We start from the raw sequence: 27,708 nt of genomic DNA, 5'->3' as shown, positions 1-27,708 counted from the left end.
AGAGGCTCCAGCTTGCTAAATCAGACATTTAAATCCCATAATCCTTGGTGAGTGGTTGACAAGGGGGCAGGAGCCCAATCCTAGAAGCAGGGGCAGAAAAACCTTGTGCCAGCCCTGGAGGAAGGGAGGAGGGACAGAGTCATGGACTCAACCCTCCCTTGTTGTCATGCAGCCTGCAGACTGACCCAGTCTCCAGCTTTTGTTCTCCTCCTGAAGCCCGGGTGTGGAGGCTCCCCAGCCCACATTCCCTGGAGACTCAGGTGGCTGCTTCCCAATGTCACCTCCTTAACTACCCCCGTACTGGAGGCCCCAGGCAGCTAGCTAGCACTGGTACTCACCCTCAGACACACAGGTGCTAACAGAGTTTTATTGTAAAATAAGAAAACAATATAAAAATGTGGTATAAAAGGGGAAGAGAGGGGTGCGGGTCAGGAATACAGATGTGCCTTACAGATTGTAGAAGAAATGGATCTTGGAAGAGATGAAATCTTCCAGGGTATGGGATCGGGTAAAATTTCTTAGGTAGTGAGGTTCACCAAGATGATAGACAGGATTTGGCCAGACCAGCAGAGAAGGGACTTAGAAATTCCCTCCTCTTAACCAGCTGCCCAGTCCACCAATGGGTGTTTGAGGCACACCTGAACCAAGCAGAGGTTGAAGATCCTAAGCCCCCAAAAATGCCAGGGAAGGGGGACAAGGGTGGGGGTATCACTGGGGGACAGGAAGCAGGAGATGTCAGTCTGAGTCAGGTCCCTCTCTCTTGAGCATGGGTTTTTTATGGCGGGAGGTAGATTGTCCCTTTTTAGACTTCAGGTGGCTGTGGAGATAGAAAAAGGAGGGAAGGAGATGACATCATGAGTGAGAGGCTCAGGGTCCCTCTTCTTAAATCTAGGCTTTGAAGGGCCTAAGGCTGGAGCAAGGGGAAATTTAAGTTGAAAGAGCGGCCATCAACTGCAGACATGTTTACTGAGCACCTGGGGTACTTGTGTGCATTAAACTCCTAACCTTTCCTTATCTCATTTGACAAATGAGGAAACTGAGCTTGAGGGGGGCAGTAACAAGGCCACGCAGGACTTGTTAGTACTCAGCAGGGCTGAAGATCTGACCCCAAATCACAGCTCTGCCTGGCACTTGCACACAGTTACCAAGTCCCTAATGGAGACCCTAGCTTTGAGACAGAGATTGCTAGAAATGGCAAAGAAATATCCATGCTCGTATCTAGGCTTGAGGGGTTTGTGGACTGTTCCCCCTGACCTGAGGCAGAAAAGTGGTTGTGTGGTTCAACTAGAGAAGACTAAAATAAAGAATGTTCGGGCAGAGCCAGGACCCAATGGGAGGAATTCAGTTGCCTTTTACCTTGAAGGCAGGATTTCAATGGAATCAGACCTTCCAACATAGCAGTGCAGGGGAGTGAGCCGGGAGGGGACCCAGGTAACTCACCTGGAGTGAGTCTTGCTTCCCCCTGGGTCCTTTCCAGCCTGGGCATCCTTTAGCTCTAAGGCTTCATTCAATTCTCGGAACATCTCAAAGCGCTCCCGCCCACGGATCTGTGGCAGGAGGGAAGAGGGGGGAATGAAGTATTAGGCAAAGTCACAGAACCATTTTCATGCCCTCTTTAACAAATTTTCTTCTGAAAGATGATCCTTTAAAATGTAGGTTACGGCTCAGCTGGGTGTGGCTCAGTGGCTGAGCACTGACCTATGAACCAGGAGGTCACAGTTTGATTCCTGGTCAGGGAACATGCTCGGGTTTTGGGCTCGAACCCCAGTGGGGGTGTGCAGGAGGCAGCCAATCGATGATGTTTCTTTCTCATTGATATTTCTTTCTATCTCTTTCCCTTCCTCTCTCTCTCAAAATCAATAAAAAGATATTTTAAAAAATGTAGATTACGGTATAAGCTGGCATTCTGAACTCAGGCACAACCAGGAGCCCTTGTCTCTAGGCACCACTGCCCCTGATGGCAAATGCCCTAATTGCAGGGAAAGCAACCAGGAAGAAAATACCATTCTGAGTGCTAGATTTGAAACTTAATCTTTTTTTTTTTTTTTTTTTTAGTGGCTTAAAAAAATACACTTTTATTATCTTACAGTTCTGTATGTCAGGAATCTAATATAGATCTCAGAGGGCTAAAATCTACATTGTAGTAGGCTGCATTCTTTTGGAGGCTCTAAGGGAGAACCCATTTCCTTGCCCATCATTCAGATTATTGGCAGAATTCAATTCCCCGTAGTTGTCATTTTCTTGCAGGAGAGGGCTGTAGCCAGCTTCTAGAGGGCATTCATGTTCCTTCACTAGTAGGGAAGGGAAACTGTTACCTTTACTAAAACTCTTAGGGTTCTTTTTGGCTAGGCCTTAAATAAAGTTCCCTTTCCTCCAACTAATCATTCAGTGCACATGTTGAGCCTGAACAAAGGTGCCAGATACTTTGCTAGATGCTGGAGCTGCAGATATGACTCACATGTGGGTCTTTGCCTTCAAAGTTGGAAGCAACTTCATTCCAGGCTCATTATGTTTCTACTAGACATATCCATATGTTCAACCTGAAACTTAATCTCAAGAATGTGGGTCATAGCCAGAGGAAAGGACAGATGGGATCTGGCCTAACCTTACACCTGCTACATTTACATTTTTTATACCTTTATCCAATCCCACTAAGTAGGGGCAAGAGACTGCCTATCTTCCTCTCCCAGAATTGGTACCTGAAGGGTGAAATATTCTTCATCCATTGGCATCTTTGGTGGGGGAGAGGAGTCAGTGTTGGTGGACAGTGCTGGGAAAGAGGTAAGGAATGGTGAGAAGAGTGAATCTGGGGCAGAATTGTACCTTTTCTGACTCTTCCACTTCCTTTTGCCCTACTTGCTTACCTCGCTTAGTGCTCCCAGGGGGCTGCTTGGGACAAGGCTCCTCCTTCTTGCGGAAATTTTCTTCCTCTGTGCGCCGGTCTCTCCCGGGACAGGCGCAAATACGCACTTCAAAGCTGTTTCGTCCCAGCAGATTACCACTACCCAGGTAAGTAGAGGGAAGCAGGAGGCAATAAGAAGGTGGGCACTATTTGTAAACCAGGTCCCAACCACCATCACCCTATGTGGAGCCTAAGATCCAAGTTCAGGCATATGGAGAAGCCACAGGTTAGAGCGGTTGCAAATCCAGAGAAAAGAAGACTGGGAGGGAGTAACAAAGGAGGTTCTACGTACAGGGATGGGAGAGGGAAGGACGGCTGGTAGTACTAGAGGCAATGGTTGAGGGGGAGGGCCCAGGGGACAGAGAGAAGACAGAGGCTATGGAAGGTGGTATGGATTCCCTACTTGGAGTCTTCCAGTGTGATGATGGTGAGGATGGGCCGCCGGTTCATGCCTCCCATGCAGGAGCTGTTACACATGAAGTTGTAGTGGACGGTGGTGCAGTCAGAGCCCACCTGGGAGAAAACAGAGGCCCAAAGTGAGGCTGCCCAGCCCTGAAGCCTGTAGCCTCTGTAAGCTGCAGTTCCACAACTGTGGACGGGCAATAACCCACCTGCTGCTCTGCACACATCTGGGTAGCCACTGACAAACCCCTCTAGCCCCCTCCTCCCAGAGACCCCAGTTGCCAAACCAGACCTCGGGCGGCTTATAGGGCACCACCACACTATGTCGAAAAGTGATTTTGTCGTCCAAATACTCGGCACCCGAATTCCCTTCCACCCGGATAAGATGCTGAGGAGGGGCCAGACCTAGGAGCAATTAAGGAAGAATCAGCCACTTGGGGACTCTGGGCCACAGCCCCGTCTCATCTGCAGGCCCCAACTGCTCACCATCACTATAGTCAGAGCAGCGCTCATGGTGGGGGCAGCGCCTCACAACCTCTGTCATGTACTCAGACTTCTTATAGATGGCCATGGCACGGACACGGGTGTCGAGCGGGGGTGGGGAGCTGACCCACAGCTGCACAGGACAGGTCTTTGCCAGCTGGCAAAACAGCTTGTTGAGGGTAGGGGAGTACTGTAGGTAAAGAAGGAGAAAGAATGAATGGAAGGTCAGGGGACAAGTACCCAGGGGTGAAATGAACAAGCATTGCTTAAGCACAACTGAAAGCCATGTGCTGTGTGGGGAGGGTAGCCAGAGATAGCAGAGTTGGGGATCTACATCCTAGAGCTTATTTACAAAAGCTAAGGAAAGAAAGAGAGTGAAGAAAAAGGGGAAGTTCCATGGCCCCACGACAGATGCTGAGAGTATGATGTGAAGAAAAGTCCAAGGTCAAGGGGGAAAATTCAACTTTGGGACAGAGGTCAAAGGTCAAAGACTAAATAGGTAGAATGTAGAAAGACAAGCCAAAGGCTGAGAGAAATCCCAGTGTTCTGGGATAGAAAAAACCAGGGGGATATGATCAGGCATTGAAGTATCACATGAAAGCCAGCCTCCCAGGGCTACTGACCGTGCAGGTTACAGACTTGGCTGTCCCAGAATTCAGGAATCCTAAACGGAAACCATAGGTACCAGGGTAGGTCTTCTGGGAAGGGACAAAGGATGACAGGGGCCAGGAGGTGCCTGGTGCTAGGGGAGCAGCTGCTGGTGCAGGAGTTGCTGGTATACTGGAAGCTTCATTTGGATCTTTGTCCAGACAGTTTACAAGGTCTGGGGACAGCAGCAGTTCATTCACTGTCGGGGAGACTTCGGGGGTCTGTGAATGAGAGAAACAGGAGCCAGACGGCTAGGTTCCCAGGCTGTTGGCCCTGCAGCCCCCCAGTCCCTTCCCACCCCTGTCCTTACCAGAACATTGTTTTCATGAAGTCTGAAAGACAAAAGCAGAAAGTCAGTACTGGTTCTTGCTTTCTACAGGCCTCTACTACCAAAGCCTTGGGGAATGGGGTGGGGTAGGCAGGGTGGGGCAGTCGTTATTAGAGGCTGGGCAGTGAACCCGCCCCTCCCAAGAGACTTCCACTCACAGATTCCACAAGTCTGAAAATGTCTCCTGACTCAGAGGGGGATCCATGAGTTCTGACGGTGGCCCATCCATTGCAGCTCCCTGGCAGGCAGTGTGGCTGCTGTGGGGGAGGAAAAATGAGGATCTAGCATGAAACACACCCAACACCGGATTTCCCAGCCCAGGGCAGGAGAAACTCCTCCACCAATACCATACCGGAGCCTGAGACACAGGAGTCCCCTGACTTCCTGAGGAGCAAGGCTGCTCCTTCACAACTTCTCTCTTCAAATCTCTTATCACAACCCAGGCTGCTCCTTGCCCTACCTCTCACCAGCCTTATATACTATATGCTTCCTTGAGAAAAAAGAAAGCCAGAGAGGGACTTCCAATCTTTCCACCAATGAATCCACACGCCTTCCTGAAAAGTGTACCTTACTTCTGCCTTCCTTCCTGAAAAAGGTGCAGTAACTCTCAGCCCCCTCCCTCCATCTGGGGCAAGACACCTGCCTTGATCCCCTTCAGCGCAGTTTCCCTAAGAGCTGCTTGTACGCTTACCCCTGGCTTACAAATCCCTCATCTCTGATCTCATCTCCTAGCACTCTCTCCCACCCCTGATGCTCGAGCTACACTGGCTGCCCTTCTCTGCTCTTCAGACTCTCCCCAGTTCACCTAACTGTTGGTTCCCTCTACTGGGAACACTGGTCCTGCCACCACTGCCGGGTGGGCTCCTTCTCAGAACTCAAACTCACCTCCTCAGGAGTGTTTCCCCAGACCACTCAAAGACTGATGGCCAAACTGTCACCCTATGTTAATGCTCATGGTACTTATACTGTCTGACACCTTTCCTTGTTCATTTCATCTGTTTTCCCTAAACTTTCTCAGGACAGGGAAGTTATTTACCTTGTTCATCATAGTATTAGCATAATACCTTGCATCTGGTTGGGCTCACTAACTGGCAAATAAGTGCATCACTGTGCCCAGCTTGTGAGCAGGTTATGAGCTGTCAAAGGAACGAGAGCAGAGGGGTGGCCACAGTGTGCACCAGGACCCTGCACTAAACTCTGTTGCTGTTAGCTCACCTCCCAGGCAATCATCTTTCTTGAGGCCAAATTTGTCATCAGGTTTTCTAGGAAACACACCCACTGCAAATTACACTTTTCTGTCTTGCAGGGCACTGACAAATACCGGCCCCCTCCACCCCAGCTAGCTCATTATTGGTGGGTTGTTTTCTAATCCCCCTTAACATCTACCTCTACTTTTACATTCATATGGGTAATTAGTTTGCAAAGTCCTTTCAAGCTTATCTTATCTGTCCTGATAACCACACCTTTCACTTGACAAGTCTCAAAGAGGTTAAGTGACTCAGCCCACAGTACACACAGGTCAGCAAATGAGCTTTTATTAAACATCTAGGAGTAAGATGCTTACTTCATCACAAGACTACTCTTCAGGTGCAGATTTTAGGTAACAAAAACCGTCCAACTGAGAGGCTGGCAAAGGACCACTTGTCAGAACTCCCAACACTGAGAGGGGGTGACCTGCCTACATCATGCACAGAGGAAGGCAAGAGGGGGTGGAAAAGGAGTCATCCCAATTGCGTGGGGGCAGGAGAAGCACCAGGGTGTCCCCTCAACTGATGATCAAAAAAACTTTAAGACTTTTATGGAAGAGGGCTCATAAGTCAAAAACCCTAGGCTTAATGTTTTATTGTTAACTCAAAATTTTTTTTAAATACCTATCTTTAAAAAAAAAATTTATTTTAGAGTGAGAGAGAGAGGGAGGACAAAACATTGATTTGTTGTCTCACTTACTTTCGCATTCATTGGTTGATTCTTGAATATGCCCTGGCTGGGGATCGAACCTCCAACCTTGGTGTATTGGGATGCCGTACCAACCAACTGAGTATCTGGCCAAGGCCGCCACCTATCTTAAAGGGCTAACTTTTTGACTTCATGCACAGAAACTACCCAGGGGCTGGGAAACATGGGCACTTGTAGCAGAGCAAGGGCCCTGGAGGCAGACAGGCTAGCACTCCAGCCTCAGCACCTAATAGCTGCTTAACCTTTCTGTGCCTTAGTGTTCTCTGTTCTAAAATAGCAGTAGTTTAGCCCGGCTGGCGTGGCTCAGCGACTGAGCATCGACCTATGATCCAGGAGATCGCGGTTCAATTCCCAGTCAGGGCAGATGCCCAGGTTGGGTTGCAGGCTCGATCCCCTGTGGGGACGTGCAGGAGGCAGCCGATCAATGACTCTCTCATCATTGATAATTCTATCTCTCTCCCTCTCCCTTCCTTTCTAGGAAATCAATAAAGCAACATTTTAAAAAATAAAATAAAATAGTAGCAGACTAGCCCTAGCTGGTTTGGTTCAGTGGTTAGAGTGTCAGCCTGAAGGGTCCCAGGTCCGATTCTGGCCAAGGGCATGTACCTCGGTTGTAGGCTTGATCCCCGGCCCTGGTCAGGCCAGGGCTCGTGTGGTAGGGCAACCAGTTGATGTGTCCCTCTCACATGGATGTTTCTCTCTCTCTCTCTGCAAAGCAATGGAAAAAATATCCTCGGGTGAGGATTTAGAAATAATTAAATAAAATAGTAGTAGTCTACTTATTATGGCAAATGTAGAGCTGAGAAAAGTGCCTGGCACATAGTAAGAGCTTAACAAATGTTTGTTTATGATGTTCCATTTTATTTGTTCTATATTATTCTGGAGTGAGAACTTTGTGATTGTGAGTCGGTGGGGCTTTTGTGGTACTGCCCCATTAATGCTGATTCACCTCCTTCAGGGAACTCTGTTCAGTAAACATGCCAGAGGGGCTGTCCTGGGATAGTGGGCCCAAAGGTGTTATTAGTCCCACTGGGTGGGAAACAGCCCCCAAGGATATAGGAGTTCTACCTCTCAGTTCTTGGTGGCAACTAAATTCTCAATGCTTCTTAAAAAAGCAGGCAGTCATCACTAGGAAACCTTTTGAGTGGGTACTTCCCATGGGTACTTCCCATGGGAGGCCAGGATACTAAAATTGTTAGGAGCTGAACGAGACCTTCCAAAGTTTGGGGAGGCAGGATGTTTACACAGGCAGTCCCAGTGGGAAGGCGATTAACAGTGGGACTGCAAGAAGGGGCAGGTCAGACAACTATCATAACAATGGCTGCTGCTCATAGGCCCAATGCTTTCAGTGGCTTATCCCTTTAATCCTCTCAAAAAGCCAGGAAGGTAGTAGCACTATCATCAGCTGAGGGAACTAAGGTTACAGGAATTAAGTCCCTCAGCCAAACTCAGAAAGCTCCCAAGGGGTAGGACAAGGGACTTGAACCTACACCCAAGCTCTAAATAATTATGTTCCGAAGGCTTCATCCAGAGTCTGGTGTAAAAACTTTTTTTTGTGTGGGTGAAAGCTATTTATAATTGATTGGAAAACAATTGATTCTGAAAGTAATAAGGCAGTGTCCGGTAAAAACACACACACTTTACTACTTAGCAAGACCACTTCTAAGTAGACTCCTAAGAAAATGGTTGCATGGGGGCAGCAGGAGTCTTGCACAAAAATATTCATGTCAGTACTGTTCCTAATGGCAGGAGACAAGAAACATTACTATCCATCAATAGGGAATGGCTAAATTATAATTTTTTAGTCCTCACTGGAGGATATGTGGTTTGGTTTTATAAATTCATTTTAGAGAGGGAGAGAGAAACATCGACCCATTGCCTCCTGTACAGGCCCCAACAGGGGATCAAACCTGAAACATAGGTATGTGCCCTGACTGGGAATCAAACTTACAATCTTTTGGCTTATGGGACGACACTCCAACTAACTAAGCCACCCAGCCAGGGTGGGAATGGCTAAATTAAATGTGGTATATACTCACAAGTGGGATTTAGTACAGAAGTTTAAGGAAAGGAATTTATCTGTATGTGTAACCTGATATAGCTCAGGAACATGTTGAGAAAAATACAATTTGCTAGAAAAAAGCAAAATACGGTAATATAAGTAGTTTATGTAAATTAAAAATACAAAAAACTATTTATTGCTCAAAAACATATGTATGTAAAAGCATGAAAGACAAGTAAGAATAAAAATCCACAAAACTATGATGATGGTCTCAGAGAGGGAATATGCATGCTCATGGGTCTGGGGGCTTTAGCTTTATTAACAAAGAAAAATTAAGGAATAGGAGTGTTGTTATTCTTGTACTTGTCTGCATTTTTCCAAAATAAAAAAATCTAAAAAATAAGAGTAGCCTGGCCGGCGTGGCTCAGCTGTTGAGCATTGGTCTATGATCCAGATCTTGGTTTGATTCCCTGTCAGGGCACATGCCCGGGTTGCCAGCTCCATCCCCGGTAGGGGTCGTGCAGGAGCGAGCCGATCAATGACTCATCATTGATGTTCCTCTCTCTCTCCCTTCCTCTTTCTGAAATAGACATAAAAAAAGGAAAAAGAACCTCTTCCCCACAGATACACTTTGGGGCCTTTGTAGAAAATCATTTGACTACACTTATGTGTCTTTCCCTGGACTGTATTCTGTTCACTGGTTGTTACCCTATTGTAGCTTTACAGTTACCTTTAACTTTGTACTACTCTTTTATTTTGGAATCAGCTTGTGAATTTCTACAAAAAAGCCAGCTAGGATTTTGATTGGGCTTGAATTAAATAATTCTGGAGACTATCAACACCATCGAGTGTTCCAACCCATGAATGTAGTACCTCTTTTCATTATTTAAATCTTCCTTAAAGTCTCAGCAATATTTTTTAGTTTATAATATAGAGCTCTTGTTCATCTGTTAAATTACCCCAGAATATACCATGTTTTGGATGCCATTTTAAAATTCATTTTCCGAGCTCAGGTTCAATGGTTGCTCTTATACAAAAAAAAAAAAAAAAAAAAAAAAATTATGTATATTGCCTTTGAACCTTATGACCTTGCTATAACCACTTATTGGTTCTGATAGTTTTAAAATCAATTTTCTATTAAGATTTTTGTGTACACAATCATACCAGCTGTGAATAAAAGTTTTATTTCTTCCTTTCCAATCATAATGTTTTTCTTTTTCTTACCTGGTTAAGACCTTCAGTATAATGCTGAAGTGGTGAGAGTGGAATCCTTTTCTAGTTCCTGATCTTAGAGGAAAAGCATTCAGCCTGTCACTATTATGCACATTGCTAATGCTAACTTGATCGGGGGTGGCCTTTATCAGACTGAGGAAGTTTCCTGTTCCTAGTTTGCTGGGAGGTTGGTTTTTCTTTAAAAAATAAAATAAAAATCATGAATAGCTGTTGCATATTGTCATCTGCTTTTTATGCATCGGTTGAAATGATCAGAGAATTTTTTTTAAAGAATAGTTTATTGATTTTTAAAGAGAGAGGAAGCGAGAGAAACATTAACTTGAGAGCGCAGTATCAGTTGGCAACCTCCTTCACACTCTGACTGGGGATTGAGCCCACAACTCGGGCATGTGACCTGATGGGAATCTGAACCGGCAACCTTACAGTGCACCGGATGGCGCCCAACCAACTGAGCCACACCAGCCAGGGTAATCATAGGATTTTTAATCCATTAATCTGTTAATGTGGCAAATTATACCAATTTTTGAATGTTAAAATCAACACTGCAGTCAGGGATAAACTCCACTTGGTCATTTTTATATATTACCAGATTTGATTTGCTAAAATTTTAAAGATTTTGTTCATATATGCTAACAGGAATATTGGTCTAATTTTCTTTCTTGTAACAGCCTTGGTCTGGTTTTGATATTAGGATTATACTGGTTGGGCAATGTTACCACCTCTCTATTTTGAAAGAGAAAGGTATTGTTTCTTCCTCAAATGTGTGAAGAGAATGAAGGGAACCAAAGTTTTGCCACCCTGAAGCTGCCTTTTTTTGGATATTGATTTTAAACTATTTATTAACAAAAGACTCAGAAAGAACCTCTGACCCTACCCCCTTTCCTGCCCAGGAGATTCAGACAGAAAAACCAGCTTCAGGAAGGAGATCTTAGGATGTTCTTCTTGGCCTAATATGAATTAAGTATGGTAAATAAGAGGGCTTCAGGAAGGGGCCTATTAGCTAGATACTCGCTGTGTACCATTACTTCTGAGTTGCCTAGTAGGAACAACCTTGCTGCATGTTGTTTCATGTAGGTTCCACTCTTCCGGAATTGCCCATCCTCACTTATGAAATCTAATGCCCTGCCCCCTTTCCCCCAAATTTTTTTATGAGAATTCCCTATGCATATGTGTTAAAGCTTGTTTCCCTTGTTAATCTGTCTGTTAATTTAATTATTAGCCCAGCTAGAACTAGAAGGTGGGAGGAAAGGCATTAATTGGGGGTGGGGGGGAAGCTTAAAACAACAGAACTTTATTGTCTCATTGTTCTGGAGGCCGGAAGCCCATAATCAAGGTGTTGGCAGAGCTGTTTCCTTCCGGAGGCTCTAGGGAGAATGTGTTCGATGCCTCTCTCCTAATTGCTGGTGGTTTCCGACAATCCTTGGTGTTCCTTGACTTGTAGATGCATCACTCCCACCTCTGTCTCCATCATCACATGGCCTTCTCCCTGTGTGTGTCTGAGGTATTAATATTTTTTTAGGCCCCACCAAGAACAAAGGAGACAGAAAAAAGCACTAAGATAGCTGACTTAAACCCAAACCTCACAATAATTGCATTAAATGTAAATGGACCTAGCACTCCAATTTTAAAAGTAGTTCATTGGGGAAAGGAAGGCTATTGCAACAAGTAGAGCTAGAACAAATGGATATCCACATAGAAAAAATAAAATAAAACAGAACCTTGACCTCCTACCTTACTTACATCATGAAAAATTATTAGTTGATTAACTATGGCTCATTTACCTGAGGGTACAACCCAAAACGATAAAGGTTATAGAAGAAAATGTACAAGAATATCTTTTATAACCTCGAGGTAAGATTTCCTAAACAGGTAATAGCAAACACTTAAAAAGATGAATCTTCTTCTCTAGGCAAGTACTAGGTCAGTAGAAAACATATGTATCAGCCCTGGTTGGGTAGCGCAGTTGGTTAGAATGTCATCCCAATACACCAAGGTTGTGGGTTCGATCCCTGGTCAGGGCACATACAGGAACCAACCAATGAATGCATAAATAAATGTTTCTCTCCCTCCAAAATCAATGAGTTAAAAAAAAGAAAAAAAACAAACCAAAAAAACCCTCCTATTGTATCAGGCAAAAGAGATCCATATCCAAAATATATAAAATATTACGAATCAACAATTTAAAAAAAGAGAGCAAACAAACCAATTTTAAAAATGGGGAAAAGACTTGAAGAGCCCCTTCACATGACATAGGAATGGCCAATAAGCTCATGAAAACTGTTGTTAATGCTACAACCACTTAGTTAAAAAAGTACAGATTTGGTCTCTATTCTCTTGACCTGGCAATTTCAACCCTAAGTATTTAACCAAGAAACATCAAAACCTACAACCAGAAAAAGAATTAACCAAGAATGTTAATAGCAGCTTTATTCAAAATAACCCCAACCACGAAACAAATCAAAAGGCCATCAAAATGAGAACACACAACCCAATGTAATATACTAGATAATAAATGTTAAAATACTGATACACCACCGATACATGCAATAACATGAATTGTACAGAAATCATGCTTAAAAAAAAGAAGCCTGACACAAAGGAGCACGTACAGTATGACCCCATTTATATTAAGTCCTCTAAACAGAAATAAAAATAAAGGTGGGGGTCAGAGACACACTGGGAAGAGGCATGAGAAACTTTTCTGGGGTGATGAACACGTTCTATACTGAAAGGCATTATACGGTGGTTAGTTGCCCAAACTCGTCTAATGGCAGTGGGTGTAAACGCTGACCTCAATTTATTAAAAAAGTATGTTCAGTGCCGCGCAGTGCCTGGCTTTTAGCAGGTGCGTGATAAGTGCCTGCCGCATTGGATGACGGCGCCCTAAGTGACCAAGACGCGGGAGACATGGCTAAGCGGGGTACTTGGCGCGGGGTCCCGGCCCTCGCAAGCAACTGGCTAAGGCGGTCGGGCTGCAGCTAGGCCCGCCCCTTCCGCTTTCGCGACGTTCGCTCTGCGTTCGAAGTCGGAATGGCTTAGCCCAAAGCCGGATACAAGAGTTGTTTCTCCGCCGCAAACGACTCTTAGTTACACTCTTTCATCGTTTGAGTCTCAAACGTACTCATTTCCGAAAACACCCAGGGTTTGCCTTGTGCACTTAAAAAACAAACCAACCCGTCCCACGCAATGGTAGCGTCCGCCTAGGGTGGAGCACACCATTCAAAGGGGGGGGGGAGACTGAGTTTTGCATCAAAACAGAGACTTGCCTCTCGTTCCCAAAACTGTAATTCAGTAGTCGAGGAAGAAAAAAAGAAAAAGTAGAGGAGGGGGTTTTCAGCCTCCCTCCGCAAGTAATAGAAACCAGTCTCAAAGACATTTTCTCTCATTCTCGTTCACTTTCATCGGGGAAATTTGAGCTGCTCCAAAGACAGAAACCGGAAATGGTACTGCAAGTGGCAGAAATGTAAATGCAGAGCCAAACAATAACAGGGCTTCCTGGCCTCTCAGACCGGGGTAATCCTACAGGGCTTCGCGGGCAAATCTTTCGTTTAACATTTCCCACTTCCACGACTATTTAATCGGATCTTCTTCGTCTAGCGGAGCCCGGGGCCGGTTGGAAAAATTATTCCAGGAAGAACAAAGGTCCGGAAGTTATGGAACCTACTTTAGCAGTGTGGGCTCTCAGATCACCCCGAATAATCATTTCAGAATGTAGCCCGAGATTTCACCAGGGTACCATGGGGTCTAAAGTCGAGCCGGGAGTTCTAGATCCGAAAGTCTCAGACCGTCTAATTTAAGGATTCCTCACACTCGGTACTGGGATGGGGATAGGAATGGGTGGGTGGGGAAGAACCCCTAAAGGCCAGCGGAAAGTTCCTCAGAGTTCCAGTCCCCTGCCCAGGTGTTTAGGTTTCAGTTCGTCTGTTTCCAATAACTTCATTATCTACACTCAGGCTTCCCCATCATTGCCGCTAGCCAAGCTTCTACTCCTCGCCCCAATCGCCAAGTCCCCAGTACCCAATTTTCAGCCCCCATGATTCTTCCTAGCTGAAAATAGAGCTCATGATTCAGAGGGCTCATCACACTTTGTCAAGAGCTTACCTGAACTTCAGGGGAGCGTATCACCACCCTGGGAAGCACCCTCCGAGGCCGGATGCCAGGTGACCCCGGAGGCTCAGGGGACACCTGTGTCCAGGACGGTGGCTTTGGACTTTTGAGCTCCAAACTTTTAGCGCCAGTCGGAGCACATGGGAGGGGAAAGCCCCAATCCCAGCAACCCCCGCGAGACTACTGGCACAAAGACGGACAGTGGCCATGACGAGTAAGGGCAAACGAGCGGTGAGCGAAGGCTACAAAAAGGAGAGTGGAAGAGTCAGGATTTTCGCGTATTGGCGCTGTAGTTACCGACATTTAGGGGTGGGGAAGTTAGACAAGCCAAAGTCGTGAGTACAGAATTGGTGGAAACCATTTTGGAAGACTCTTGCCATTGTGTCCAATATGAAGGTGGAAGGAAGAAAACCTTTGTATTTGCCGTTCCCTCTGCCTGGAACACTCCTCTCCGAGATAGTTGGATAGTTTTTTCTCAGCTAAAGTGTCACCTTTTAGGAAGGCCTTCATTAAGATCCCAATCTGCCCGGCCCGGCGTGGCTCAGCGGTTGAGCATCGACCTAGGATCCAGGAGATCGGGGTTCGATTCCCGGTCAGGGCACATGCCCAGGTTGTGGGTTGCAGCCGATCAGTGACTCTCTTGTCGCTGATGTTTCTAACTCTCTCTCTCCCTCTCCTTTCCTCTCTCTGAAATCAATAAAGAAAAAAAAAGTCCCAATCTAATGTATTTCCCCGAATACACCATCTTTTTTTTCTTCACAGCCCTTATCACTACCTGAAAATATTTGTTCCTTACCTTCAATACACAGCAACGTAAGCCTTAGTCTACTATCTTAATCACAGTTGTACTTCCCAGTGCGTAGTACAGTAGTGGGAAGCAACTAAGAGCTCAGTAATAAATATGTATTGAATGAAGAGACAGAAGTCTGAGGAACTTGGCGAAAGAGATGCAAAAGTTCAGAGCCTGTAAAATCAAACATGGCGCTGGCGCCCTCTGCAGGTGAGTTAAAAGGTGCTTTAAGAGCGACCGCGGGAGCTCAGGCACTTCTCGCCCAGGCAGAAGCTTTCAGATTACAACTCCCAGTAGCCGCTAATAGTCCCACGGCTTGACGGGAACAGTAAACCACGACATATTACATCCTGGTCCTGCCCCTTCCGTGGGTCGCCCGGGAAATCTCATCCGAGATGCCGAGGTCCAATCGAAAGCTGAGCTCAGATCCCGCGAGAGCAGGTGGCGCGTAGAGACCATCCCGGCTAAGGGCCGCGGTGTTTTCAATATGGGTGTCCCAGCTCTCACTTTCTCTTTCTTGGGGTCTTCTGCCCCCTCCCGGAAGAAGAAGGGAGACACAGGTGGGTTTCTCTAGTCGGCTTCCCGGATCCTTGCGAACTTTGAAGCTGCCTAGGCCGCTCCACTGGCCAGGCAGCTTGCTGGTAGCCAGTGGGAAGAGGGCTGCCTGGCCGAGGCCAATGCCTGCCGCGCTTCTTGTGCAGTATGAAGACGTCCGAGGCGCCACCGTTAGCTCCCTACTGCATGTCTACAGACCAGGCCCCAGCTTCAGCCCGTCCCTCGCCTCGGGCTTCCCCAATGGATAAAAATACGGACCCAGAACTGATGCCACTGCAGCCCGAAGGGGATGATACGCCCCGCGTGTCCCCAGATCCCATGGCTGGCTCAGCTGTGTCCCAGGAGATGGAGGAGGGGGACCCAGCTTCTCTCTCCACTTCCCTGAAAATAGGGTTTTGCACTCCTAGTGAGTTGAGCCCTGGAATCAAGGAGCAAGAACTTTCTGAAAATGTGAGCCTTCCTGCAGAGGAAACGAACAGGCCAGAATTGGGGCCTGGAGAAGCCATGGAAGGTGTGTCTGAGGAGCCTGCTCCTGAGGATGAGGGATCCACGTAAGTGGTGATGGCGGTTGACTCAGGGAATCCGAGGAGATTGGAAGTATGAGATGCATGAAGTGTGAGATATACCTCTCCTCCAGTCCTCAGTCCCAATTCTCCAGGCCTGTTTCCTCTTTGCTTTGGCGACTCAGGTTTGTTGTCCCCTCATCTTCCTTACAGCTCTTGGAACTACAGCTTCTCCCAGCAACCTCGGTTTCTCAGTGGTTCCTGGTCAGAGTTCAGCACTCAGCCTGAGAACTTCTTGAAAGGCTGTAAGTGGTAAGGAAAATGGGGCAGGGAGATAAACACACCAGGATTTTCACCTTAAAATACCCTATTTATCTGGGAGAAGGATTCACCGGAAGTGGAGTAGGAGTAAGAATCCCTCTTGGACTGAACTTAAGTAGGATTGTGTCTTCTACTTCCCTCAAGGTCTTGGGGGGCTTACTCCCTAGAGATAGGCTCAGCCCTAACCCTATGCTTGGAAAATGCAGATCTGTCTAGCTTCCTAACTCTTGCCTACTCCTAGGGCCCCTGATGGTTCCTGCATCTTGACTAATAGTGCTGATAACATCCTGCGGATTTATAACCTGCCCCCAGAGCTCTACAGTGAAGGGGAGCAGCTGGAATATGCAGAAATGGTAAGGGTAAGGGCTAAATCAGCCCCTTCACTGGACACTGAAATTTTCTTCATCATGAATTTCCATAAGTAACATTTTTTACCCTAAATTCTGAAGCCATTTAATTAATTAATTAATTGGTTTTTACTTTATTTAAAAAAATTGATCTGAGAAACATTGATTTGTTGTTCCACTTATTTATGCATTCATTGGTTGATTCTTGTATGTGCCCTGACTGGTGATTGAACCTGCAACCTTGGCATCAGGAGAACACTGTAACCAACTGAGCTACCATGCCAGGCTATGAAATCATTTAGAGATGTTTATCCCTTCTTTAGTCAGGTATATGTATTTTCCATAAAAGAGTAGTATATTTCTCGTGACAGTACTTAACTGACTTACAGATTTGTTTATTTTTGAGAGTACGTTTATTAAAGCTAGGGGTAGTGAAATAAGGAGGGGCTTAGGATAGAAGAAGCAACAGGAGAGAGCCTAGGCAGGGCTGTTTTGGCTCTAGAAATGTTATAGGAAAGAAACGGGCCTAGGCAGGGCTGCTTTAGCTCACTGGAAAGTCAGAGAAAAGCAACCTTGGAGACACGGTCAGAGACTTAGCTGGGACAAGCTGCCACTGCCCATTGCTCCCCTGATTGCAAGTCTTGTGGGTTTAGGAGATGCATACCTGAGAGGGAAGAAAGGTGTGGGAGTGCTCCCAAGAGGAGGAGCATCTACAGGTATTTATTGAATGATTACCAGTATGTCAAGCTACTGTTTGGTCCTGGGATAAAGTGGTGAATGAGACAGATCAGTTGGTTTGCTTCCTTGTTTGGGAGATAGACAGCAAACATGTAACCCAATAAATAATCAAGTTCATTACAAATTATAATAAATGCTATGAAGGAAATAAACAGAATTAAGAGAGACTAACGCGAGAATACCACTTAGATAAAATGGTCAGGAAGAGGCCCTCTAAAAAGGAGACCTTTAAGCTGAGACCTGAAGGATTATGAGATCAGTCATGTGAAGAGCTGTAGAAAGAGCATTCTGGGGAGAGGTGATGATCTTCCAAAGACCAAGAGCTGGGAAAGAGCTTTGTATATTCAAGGAACAGAACAAAGACCAATACACCTGGACTGAGGCCCGTGAGGGGGGAATTGGGCTGGTTATGGTGAGGTGGCCAGTAGCCACATTGTCAGATCTTGTGAGTAAGGCATTTGGGGTTTATTTGGGAAGCCATGGAGAGTTTTAAAACAGAAGAATAAAATGATGGCTGAAATTTGAGAATGGATTTTGGGTGGGCAACAGTGGCTCCAGGGAGACTCATTAGGATGCATTTTTCATGGTCCAGGCAAGAAATGATGGTGGCTTGGGCTAGGGTGGTGTCAGGAGAGACAGGGAGATGGGAATGGATTTGAAGTATATTTTGTAGGACTTGGAGGTGAATGGATGTGGAGGTGCAGGGAAGGAAGCAATCAAGAGTGGTATCCAGATTAATGCAGCCAGGTGGATGGTGGTATGATTTACTCACAGGAGGAAACGGATATAAAAAGGTATTGGGACAAGTTAAGGATTTTTAGGTACATTAAATGTGAAAATGTAAAGCTAAGGGGAGAAATTGGGGCTGGGGATATACTTAGAGAAGTGGGAGAGCATGTAGGTAGTGTCTTGTGTCTGGAGAATGGACTCAGTCTCCAGAGTGTAGATGGAGAAGGAGAAGACTCCAGCAGAGCTCTGGGCATCCCGGCGCTTGGAGGCGGAGCACAGGAGAAATGACAGAAGTGGAGGCAAAGTCATGTCTAATGCTGTTCAGAGTGAGGCAAATGTAGAGAGTGATTCAAGAAGACATGAATGATCCCTACGAGCACTTTCAGAGGCGTGATGGAGGCAGAAGCTGGTTAGGTGGGTGGGAGAGGAAATATAGACAATTCCCTGGAATAGTTTCCTTGCCACAGGAAACTGAGAAATGGAATGGTGACCAGAGAGGCTGTGAGTCCAAAGAAGGGTTAATGGTTGCCTCTGTGTTGTCAGGAATAACTCCAGTAGACAGAGTTGATGTTCTAGGAGAGAGGAGGGTTAATAAAGTCACTGGGTAGCTGGGTGAGGACAGTCTCCAGAGCACATTAAAGGGTTTTGATAGGTGCAGAATAATTCCTTGCTGTGGAAAGAAAGGCAGAAGATGCGTTTAGAGGCACCTGTTTGGTGGTTGGAAGATTTTAGTGTCTCTGTTGGCGTCTCAGTAAAGCATAAAGGGAGATTATCAGCTGAAGGGAGAGAGTCTGTGGGGAGAGAGCAGAAGGTCTGAAGGATCGGTCCTGGAGAGCTGAAGATCAAAACCACCAAGGAATGTGGTAGTATTGCTCCTCTTGTGTCAGTACTCACTAGAAATTTGTTGTCATCCATTTAAAGTCAGACCAATTAGCGTGGTTATGCATCTTTCCGCAGCAAGTTAATTGACTCTAGTTTCTGTGTTTGTAAAATGAGGATAATAACACCCACCACACAGAGCTGTGAAAATTAAAAGAATTAATGTAAAGTGCTTGAAACAGTGCCTGACATGTACTAAGTAATTCAGTAATCACTAGTAGTCACTAACATTAGTTGAGTGCAAACATGGAGCTAGTCTGGTTGGGGTTTGTCAGGGGAGAAACACAAGGGTGTCTCGAGAGTCTGCAGGAGTATGCATGGAATGGTTGACTATAATAGGAAGTGGGTTAGGAAATGGATTGTAAATATATTTTTGGTGAAGTTGATTAATTGTGCTAGAAGTGGCGGAGCAAGTGAATTGGATGGGTTGGAGATGGTGGCCAGAGACTGTGGTAGTGATCAGGCCCAGGACTTAATTATGGTGAGTGGCTGCTGTAGAGTGAAGGTCATAGCTGTGCATGCTAAGGAAGTTAAAGAATGGGAAAAGCCATGGTGTTGGACAGATGCATCATTCTTTTACTGATTCATTCATTCAACATTGTTATTATTATTTTAAAATACATCTTTATTGGTTTCAGAGAGAGGGAGAGAGAGAGAGAGAGAGAGATAGAAACATCGATGATGAGAGAGTCATTGTCTTCCTCCTGCTCGCCCCCTACTGGGGATTGAGCCCACAACCCAGGCATGTGCCCTGACTGGGAATCGAACTGTGATCTCCTGGATCCTAGGTCCATGCTCAACTGCTGATCCACACCGGGTTGGGCTCAACATGATTATTTTTTTTTAGTACATTCTATTTGTCAGGTCCTGTTTAGGTGCTGGGGGTTAGTCAAACAAAAACAAACAAAAGTTCCTGTCCTCCTGAAACTTATATTCTAGTGTGGAGAACAGGCAATTAAAACAAAAAACAAAGTAACAAAAATATATATATATGTACTTGGGCCAGGGTGGTATCAAGGAGGGATATGGATGGATTTGAAGTATATTTTGTAGAACTTGGAGGTCAATTGAATGTGGCGGTGCAGGGGAAGAAGCAATCAAGGATAATGTCCAGGTTTTTGTGTTGTTGTTTTTGATTTTTATATTTATATTTATTTTATTTTGTCACAATAAAATTTATTATGAAAACAGGCTGGTGTGGGGACACGGGGCCAGACAAGCTTTTTCTGTTTTGTTTTTTTTAAATCATCACTTGAGGATATGTTTGTATTGATTTTAAAGAGAGAGGAAGGGTGAAAGAGAGAGAGAAACATCAATGTGAGAGAAAAACCTGTATGCGCCCAGACCGTGGATTGAACCCATAACCTAGGTATGTGCCCCTACTGGAAACCCAATCCACAAGCTTTTGCTATACAGAATGACACTCTAACCAACTGAGCCACCCAGCCAGAGCTTACCTCACTATTTAGACGACATTTGCACAGAGACTTGGAGGAAGTAAGAGCATGAACCACACTGATATTTTGGGGAAGAATATGGCGGGCGCAGAGAAGAGCAAGTTCAAAGTCCCAGTGGAAGTGAAAGTCACCAAGAAGAACAGGAGTGTCTGTGGGGAGTAAGACAGTGAACCGAGAGATAAAGTCTCAGTGAATGAGGGAGGGTGACAAAAAGGGGGGAGCTAGACTGATGGCAAGAACTGCAGAGAAACTAGAGTTTGGAGAAGTGAAAAGACGCAGAAATTACAGTGGGGAGCACAGTTGACACTCTCCCACCTCCTGTCCTTGAGATGTGTACTGGGGAGGGAGGAGTGAGAAAGAAATTCTTGGTGACTGCCCTAGCTGGTTTGCTTAAGTAGTTTGAGTGTGGCCCTTGGACTGAAGGGTCCTGGGTTCAGTTCTGGCCAAGGGCATATACTTCAGTTGTAGGCTCGATCCCTGGCCCTGGTTGGTGTATGAGCAGGAGGCAACCAATCATTGTGTCTCTCTCACATTGATGTTTCTCTCTCTTTCTCTCCTCCCCCTCCCCCCACCTTCCACTCTTTCTGAAAAGCAATGGAAAAAATATTCTCAGGTGAGGATTAAAAAAAAAAATTCTTGGTGGCTTCCTTAAAGAAGAAGGGTGCCCAGCTCCAGGGATGGTCCTGAATGCTTATCCAACATGCAGCTCTGTAAGATCAGAGGCTGCAGATCCTTGAGTTCTTAGTGCCAAATATAAGGCACTCTATGCCCGTTCCTGGAACAGAAACCAGTCGTGTCTCAGGGCCAGGTGGCTGTGGCGTAGCCATCCTGAAAGAAGAGCTCAGGCCCTGGCCGATGTGGCTCAGTTGGTTGGAATGTTGTCCTGTATACTGAAAGGTTGCGGATTCGATTCCCGGTCAAGGCATATCCCTAGGTTGCAGGTTTGATCACTGGTCAGGGTACATACCAGCTGATGTTCTCTCTCACATTGATGTTTGTCTCTCTCTCTCTTCCTTTCCCTCTCCTTAAAAATCAATAAGCATGTTCTCAGGTGAGGGTTAAAAAAAGAAGAAGAAAGAAGAGTTCAGGAGCAGGGATAGTTAGATGAGATGCGGAATATATGGGAGGTTGAGAATTTATTGCACAAGCTCATTAAAGAGAAATGGGAATGTTAAAAAGGAAAAAAGTCATCATTAACCACTCTACAAAATTCAGCCCTTTAAATTTGTCTACATTTTTTCCAAGCTCTGTACAAGTACTGAAGCTTTTAAAGTGGCTATGATCCTATATTAGATGGTTTTGTATACTTCTTTTTTCTTTTTAAAAAAATATCTTTATTGATTTCAGAGGGAGGAAGGAAGAGGGAGAGAGAGGTAGAAACACCAATGATGAATCGACTGCCTTCTGCACGTCTCTGACTGGGGATCGAGCCCGCAACCCGGGTATATGCCCTGACTGGGAATTGAACCCCTATCTCCTGGATCCTAGGTTGATGCTCAACTGCTGAGCCATGCCAGCTGGGGCTGCTTTTTTCTTTTTAATATATCCTAAATGCTTTTTGTGCTGTTTCAGTCTTAATGGTATGTGGTATTGCACTGAGTGCCTACGATAGATAGTTTTCTTACCTATTCCACTGTTTTGAACATTTGGGTTGTTTCCTGGATATGTGTATATAAATTATTCAGCAAAGCGTTTTGATGGAGATTCTGTTCCTAAGAGAAATTTTATGAGTAAGAAATACCCTAGGTCGAGGAGTATCAGTATTTGTTTTCTGTGTCTTGTGGTATAGATAGTCAATTTGTTTTCTAAGTTTTTGTGTTTTTTTAAAGTGCTGTTAGTTAGTATTGTGGGTGTACCAGTTCTAGCCCAACCTCACTCATTAGATATTTTCATTTTTAAAGCTTAATATTTGGAAATGGATAAAGTTTATATAGGTGGGGAAATTGGAGGGCATTTTTTTGGTATATCCATATACCTGTATGCTGCTGCTTCTCAACATAGTTTCCTAATTACTCTCCTCCCTTCTCTACCATTTCTAGAACTCCTGTTCCTAACTCCCCAGCCTTTTCTCTGAGGACTCTCCCTCCCTGTGTCTCTTGCCTAAGGCATTTACTTCCCTCTTGCCTTCTCCAGAGAAGACTGTGCATCTGTCTATGTGTCCTACATTTTCATTGGGGGGTAGAGGGGAGCCCTCATTTCCAAATGCTATATCTATATCCAGACAGTTGTCCTTTCTCTTGGTAAAAACTTTTTCTTTGAGGCTTGTGCTGTCTGATTCTCCCACTCACCAAGGACATTGGCATCACATCTCATAGCCCTTTTGTGAACCCCAAACTTTGTAAAGAGATTGGGTTTTATACTGAGGGTTATGTTGAGTCACTGAAACGTTTTAAGAAGACGACACTGTACAGAATTCCAATTTAACAAGGTCTTTAGGGCCTCGATGTGGCTGTAGTGTGGAGAATGAGAATGGATGGGTAGATTGGAGTGTGGGGTATAAGTAGGGCTGGAGAGCATGTAGAGTTTTGCAGAGATGCTAGCAAGAAGGCAGTGGCTTCACATGGAATGAAGGGGAGGGGACAGATTTAAGAGAACCCTAGAAGGTGGAATTGGCAAGAGATGGTATTGTGTTGGACTAGGAGTGGAAAGGGAGTGAAGAGTAGTAGTAGTAGTGGTGGTTGTCATCCAGGTTGGTGCTCAGATTTCAGGCTTGAAAATTGGCTGTGGAGCCCAGGAGGAACAGCAGGCTTGAAGGTGGCAGGTGCTGGTCCCTTAAGGACAAATTGAGTTTGAGGTACCTGTGGGATATCCAAGTGGAGCTTTCTACCAGGCAGTTGAATATATGGGTTCAGAGTAGAGAAGTGGAAACTGAAGTCATGGCTGGATGACATCACCCAAGGTTCAGCAAATAAGTAACTGACAAAGGACTGGTATCCAGATGATTTAAAGATTTCCTTCAGCCTGGCCAGCGTGGTTCATTGGTTGAGCATTAACCCATAAACCAGGAGATTGCAGTTCGATTCCTGGTCGGGGCACATGCCCAGGTTGCTCGCTTGATCCCCAGTAGGGGGTGTGCAGGAGGCAGCCAATCATTGACTCTCTAATCATTGGTGTTTTTCTCTCTCTCTTTCCCTTTCTTCTCTCTGAAATCAATAAAAACATTTAAAAAATTTTTTTTCTTCAAGTCAGTAAGAAAAAGACAAAAACCTAGTAGAAAAATGAACAAAAATTATGAAAAATTGTACTTAAACAGCTAATAAACATAGATAAATGTCTCCAAAAAAAAAACACCATAGATAAATGTCTAATCTCAGTAATAATGAAGAAAACACAAATTTATACCATTTCACAGCCTTCAAGTTGAGAAAAAATTAAGTCTGGCAATACCAATAGGATCCCAAGCAACAGGCACTCTCATGCGGTTGATGGAAGAGTGAACTGGGATGAGCCCTCTGGGAAAAAATGTGATATTATCTGCCAGAGTTGGCAAAATGCATACCATAGAGCCCAATAATTTTTCTTCTTTAGCAGAAACTACAGAGAAACCCTCCCACATATGTACCAGAATGTTGAAAAGCATACTGGCTAAAAAATGGAAAGACATCAGTAACTGTCGATAGAAAAGGGTAGATAAATGGAGTTCTCTACACCAGTGAAAATGCATGAATTAGAGCTAAATGTGTCACCATGGTTAAATCTCACAATCACAAACAGATAAATGCAGTGTGATGCCATTAATATTAAGTTTAAAGGTATGTAATACAATACATTGTTTTTTCTTTTTTTTAGTCTTTTTTATTTATTTTTTAATTTTTTATATATCTCCCTTCTTCAGAGAGGAAGGGAGAAGGAAAGAGAGAGATAGAAACATCAATGATCAGAGAGTTGTCATTGATCAGCTGCCTCCTGCACACCCCCAACTGGGGATCGAGCCTGCAACCTGGGCATGTGCCCTGACCAGGAATTGAACCATGATCTCCTGGATCCTAGGTCGATGCTCAACTGCTGAGCCACACCCAGCCGGGCTCCTCTCTCTTTTTTAAAAATATGTTTTTATTGATTTCAGAGAGAGGAAGGGAGAGGGAGAGAGAGAGAGAGAGAGAAACATCAATGATGAGAGAGGATCATTGAGCAGCTGCCTCCTGCACGCCCCCAGCTGGGGATCGAGCCCACAACCCAGGCATGTGCCCTGACGAGAATCGAACTGTGACCTTCTGGACCCTAGGTCGATGCTCAGCCTCTGAGCCACACCGACTGGGCTGTTTTTCCTTTGTATAAATATATTCCTAAAGAAATTAATGAGAATGGTAAATTTAGTATAGTGTTTACCTCTGAGGGAAGGTTTATATGATTTCTTAAATTAGGTGGAGTCGTCACAGGGTGTTTTTTTTAATACTTTGCATATATGAACTGTTTAATTTTTTTAAAGGCTCAGGTGGCACCTAGTAGATGCTTAGTAAATATGCGTATCATTGGTTGGTTCTTTGTCTCTGGGTTGGGATGTTATTTATTTTTTTCCTCTCTGAGTGTTTAAAAAGTAAAAAGATAAATATGTATGACTTTTGGTGGCCCAAATCTGACATTAAAGTATGAGCTGACCTTTGAATGTTGAGATCAAGATTCTGTTCTTCATATTGTCCCCACTTACCTGGTTAAATGATGACAGATGGTCTCCCTCTGACATAAAACTGCTGAAGTCTGAGTCTGCCTCCTTTCCCTGCCTGTGACCTAGGCATTCTCTCTCTCCAGGTCCCTGTCCTTCGGATGGTGGAAGGTGACACCATATATGATTACTGCTGGTATTCTCTGATGTCTTCAACCCAGCCAGACACCTCCTAGTAAGTGATGTCCTTTGCCTCTGCTACTGCCCCCAGCAGTTTCAAGGAGACCCTTTACTATGAGAGAGTCAAAGGCTGCCCAGGGATTTCGGGAGGAGGAACGCTTGGTGTGCCCTTCAGATGTGAGCTGAGAGGGCTGTACGGTTGGCTTCCTCCCCTTCCTTTGACAGCACTGGGGCCTCAGTGTCCTTGTTTTTCTCAGTGTGGCCAGCAGCAGCCGGGAGAACCCAATTCACATCTGGGATGCATTCACTGGAGAGCTCCGGGCTTCGTTTCGAGCCTACAACCACCTGGTAGGGACCTCCCGCCCAGCCCCAGGATCATCCTGGCCCAGCTTTCCTTCCTTGAGGACAGCTGACTGGCTTTGCTAGGCCTGTTTTCAGCCCTTTCCTCCTCCCAGGATGAGCTGACAGCAGCCCATTCGCTCTGCTTCTCCCCGGATGGCTCCCAGCTCTTCTGTGGCTTCAACCGGACTGTGCGTATATTTTCTACAGCCCGGCCTGGCCGTGACTGTGAGGTCCGAGCCACGTTTGGTAAGCATCTGTGCCTCTAAGAGAGGAGGAAAGAAGAGAGCACTGCCGTGTGCAGAGGGACTTTGTGTGAGCCAGGGGACTGCATGTGGGGGTGGTCACATCCTCCTTCCTATAGCCCTGGGAGGCAGGTAGTGCCTAGTGGACAGAGGAGAAAACAGACTCAGGGAGAGGACGACTTTCCCAAGATCAACCCGCTGGGTAAAAAGTTTGTTCACTTCTAGCCCAATCCCTTTTAGCTGTGTCCCTTTTGGTCTCCAAAATCTTACTATGTCTAAGAAATTGGAGGTGAAGCTGGTTCTATTTTACTACAGGCCTTCAGCTTTCCATTCCTTCCAGGAAAAACATTTGAGAGGGAAGAAGTAGGTCTTGGGCATTTAGGTCCTTTGGGGGATAGAAGGATCTGGGGAGTATCAGAGGTCTTCATACTGCTTGTGACAGATGGGGTGGGGGAGATACTGAGTTCTGGCACATGGACTCTGGGATGGGAGACAGAGGTGCACCTCTGACTAGCCCAGTTAATAGCAGGTGCTCTTGCCTCCTCCTCCACTGTGTTCCTTCCCTCTCTAGCAAAAAAGCGGGGCCAGAGCGGCATCATCTCCTGCATAGCCTTCAGCCCAGTCCAGCCCCTCTATGCCTGTGGCTCCTATGGCTGTTCCCTGGGTCTGTATGCTTGGGATGATGGCTCCCCTCTTGCCTTGCTGGGAGGGCACCGAGGGGGCATCACCCACCTCTGCTTTCACCCCGATGGCAACCGCTTCTTCTCCGGAGCCCGCAAGGTAGGAGTCATGTCCTGATTTCCCAAAGGGAGTAGGCAGGAGTGGGGATGTAGTCTGATATGTTGGAGTATAGATGTGAGAAAAAAATCAACCCAAGCTAAAGGAGTGCCTGTAAATCTTGAGGGAAGCAGGGATGTCTAGGGGGGTGAGTAGGGATAGAGAGGGGTGGACTTCAGGCCCCTCTTCTGTGTCTTCAGGATGCTGAGCTTCTGTGCTGGGATCTCCGGCAGCCTGGTCATCCGCTGTGGTCTCTGAGTCGCGAGGTGACCACCAATCAGCGCATCTATTTTGATCTGGACCCGTGAGTGACTGTGGGTCCTTCGTGCCCATGGCCCCAATGCCCCCGGGGGATTCCCAAGTGTAGCCCAGATCCTAGCCCCTGGGTGTGAGGAGTTCCTGCCCCAGGGTGATGACTCCATGTCAGCAAGCCTCTGCTCTCTCCTCCAGGACTGGGCAGTTCCTAGTGAGTGGCAGCACTAGCGGAGCTGTCTCTGTGTGGGACATCGGCGGGGCTGAGGATGAGAGGACACCAGAGCCAGTGCTGAGTTTTTTGCCCCAGAAAGACTGCACCAATGGAGTGAGGTCATCAGTTAATTCCACAGATCTTGGGGCTTGGGTTGGGGAGGGAGGTGAATTGCTGCAGGAGCAAGCATTCTCTCTTAGGGTGTTGACAGACCTTGCCTGTCTCTCCCTCCAGCTTGCACCCTAGCCTGCCTCTGTTGGCCACTGCCTCTGGTCAGCGTGTGTTTCCAGAGCCCACGGAGAGTGGGGATGAGGGGGAGCAAGAGGTGGACCTTCCCCTGCTCTCCATGCGTCATGTCCACCTTGAATGTCAGCTTCAGCTCTGGTGGTGTGGGGGGAGCCCAGACATCAGTATCCCTGATGCTCACCAGGGTGAGAAGGAACAGGGAGGGACAAAGGGAGGTGAGGATGAGTTTATATAAAAAGGTTTTATATGATACCGTCTTTGTGTCTGCTTGGGGAGGCAAATGATGGAGAGGAGGGCTGGGAGGGGTATTAGTGGGCTCCCTTGTCCAGCAGCAGTGGGGACTGGCATATTGTTCCTAAAACCAGGGTTGAGAGGTGGGACTAGACAGGAGCCAATGGGACTACTGAGCTTGGTGTGAAGTCAAGTGATTGGGGGTGGGGCTTCATGCCATTGACTGGTTGGTTGCTAGGCA

The 27,708-nt window shown here is 45.9% G+C and overlaps 2 protein-coding genes across 8 annotated transcripts; one reads left to right on the top strand and one right to left on the bottom strand.

Annotated features, from left to right (window-relative positions):
- Window positions 1-523: 523 nt before the first annotated feature.
- TP53 (tumor protein p53) lies at window positions 524-14,143 on the bottom strand. Of its 6 annotated transcripts, none has more exons than XM_087825884.1 (11): window positions 14,056-14,143; window positions 4,922-5,020; window positions 4,746-4,767; window positions 4,411-4,686; window positions 3,791-3,977; window positions 3,597-3,709; window positions 3,306-3,415; window positions 2,865-3,001; window positions 2,700-2,770; window positions 1,441-1,547; window positions 524-817 (listed from the first exon to the last, which is right to left on the bottom strand). In XM_087825884.1, exons 2-11 carry the CDS (start codon window positions 4,990-4,992, stop codon window positions 736-738), a joined length of 1,176 nt encoding a protein of 391 aa, XP_087682010.1. In that variant the 5' UTR covers window positions 4,993-5,020; window positions 14,056-14,143; the 3' UTR covers window positions 524-735. The 6 variants fall into 6 exon arrangements, with proteins under 6 accessions (XP_087682010.1, XP_016077972.2, XP_087682013.1 ...); XM_016222486.2 differs by having other exon boundaries at window positions 4,411-4,656; XM_087825887.1 differs by having other exon boundaries at window positions 4,922-5,017; window positions 14,056-14,142.
- Window positions 14,144-15,152: 1,009 nt separating this feature from the next.
- On the top strand, window positions 15,153-27,479 carry WRAP53 (WD repeat containing antisense to TP53). 2 transcript variants are annotated; one of them, XM_016222482.2, is made up of 10 exons: window positions 15,153-15,957; window positions 16,123-16,221; window positions 16,472-16,583; window positions 25,130-25,218; window positions 25,421-25,511; window positions 25,619-25,751; window positions 26,319-26,527; window positions 26,725-26,828; window positions 26,975-27,109; window positions 27,225-27,479. In XM_016222482.2, exons 1-10 carry the CDS (start codon window positions 15,554-15,556, stop codon window positions 27,469-27,471), a joined length of 1,623 nt encoding a protein of 540 aa, XP_016077968.2. In that variant the 5' UTR covers window positions 15,153-15,553; the 3' UTR covers window positions 27,472-27,479. The 2 variants fall into 2 exon arrangements, with proteins under 2 accessions (XP_016077968.2, XP_016077970.2); XM_016222484.2 differs by having other exon boundaries at window positions 15,160-15,957; window positions 26,975-27,104; window positions 27,225-27,318.
- The last annotated feature ends 229 nt before the right edge of the window (window positions 27,480-27,708 follow it).

This window comes from Miniopterus natalensis, chromosome 17 (genome assembly GCF_054644295.1).
Source record: "Miniopterus natalensis isolate mMinNat1 chromosome 17, mMinNat1.hap1, whole genome shotgun sequence".
NCBI classification, from domain to species: domain Eukaryota; kingdom Metazoa; phylum Chordata; class Mammalia; order Chiroptera; family Miniopteridae; genus Miniopterus; species Miniopterus natalensis.
This window is presented reverse-complemented; position numbering and strand designations above follow the sequence as displayed.

What these genes read in the sequence shown, in the direction of transcription:
- TP53 (XM_087825884.1), bottom strand. Translation starts at nt 4,992, where the DNA reads ATGGATGGGCCACCGTCAGAACTCATGGATCCCCCTCTGAGTCAGGAG. An exon ending in TTCATGAAAACAATGTTCTG is followed by an intron (nt 4,687 to 4,745) that starts GTAAGGACAGGG and finishes CTGGGAACCTAG; the next exon opens with CCGTCTGGCTCCTGTTTCTC. An exon ending in ATCACACTGGAAGACTCCAA is followed by an intron (nt 3,002 to 3,305) that starts GTAGGGAATCCA and finishes TTACCTGGGTAG; the next exon opens with TGGTAATCTGCTGGGACGAA.
- WRAP53 (XM_016222482.2), top strand. Translation starts at nt 15,554, where the DNA reads ATGAAGACGTCCGAGGCGCCACCGTTAGCTCCCTACTGCATGTCTACA. An exon ending in CCTGAGGATGAGGGATCCAC is followed by an intron (nt 15,958 to 16,122) that starts GTAAGTGGTGAT and finishes TCTTCCTTACAG; the next exon opens with CTCTTGGAACTACAGCTTCT. An exon ending in TCTTCTCCGGAGCCCGCAAG is followed by an intron (nt 26,528 to 26,724) that starts GTAGGAGTCATG and finishes CTGTGTCTTCAG; the next exon opens with GATGCTGAGCTTCTGTGCTG.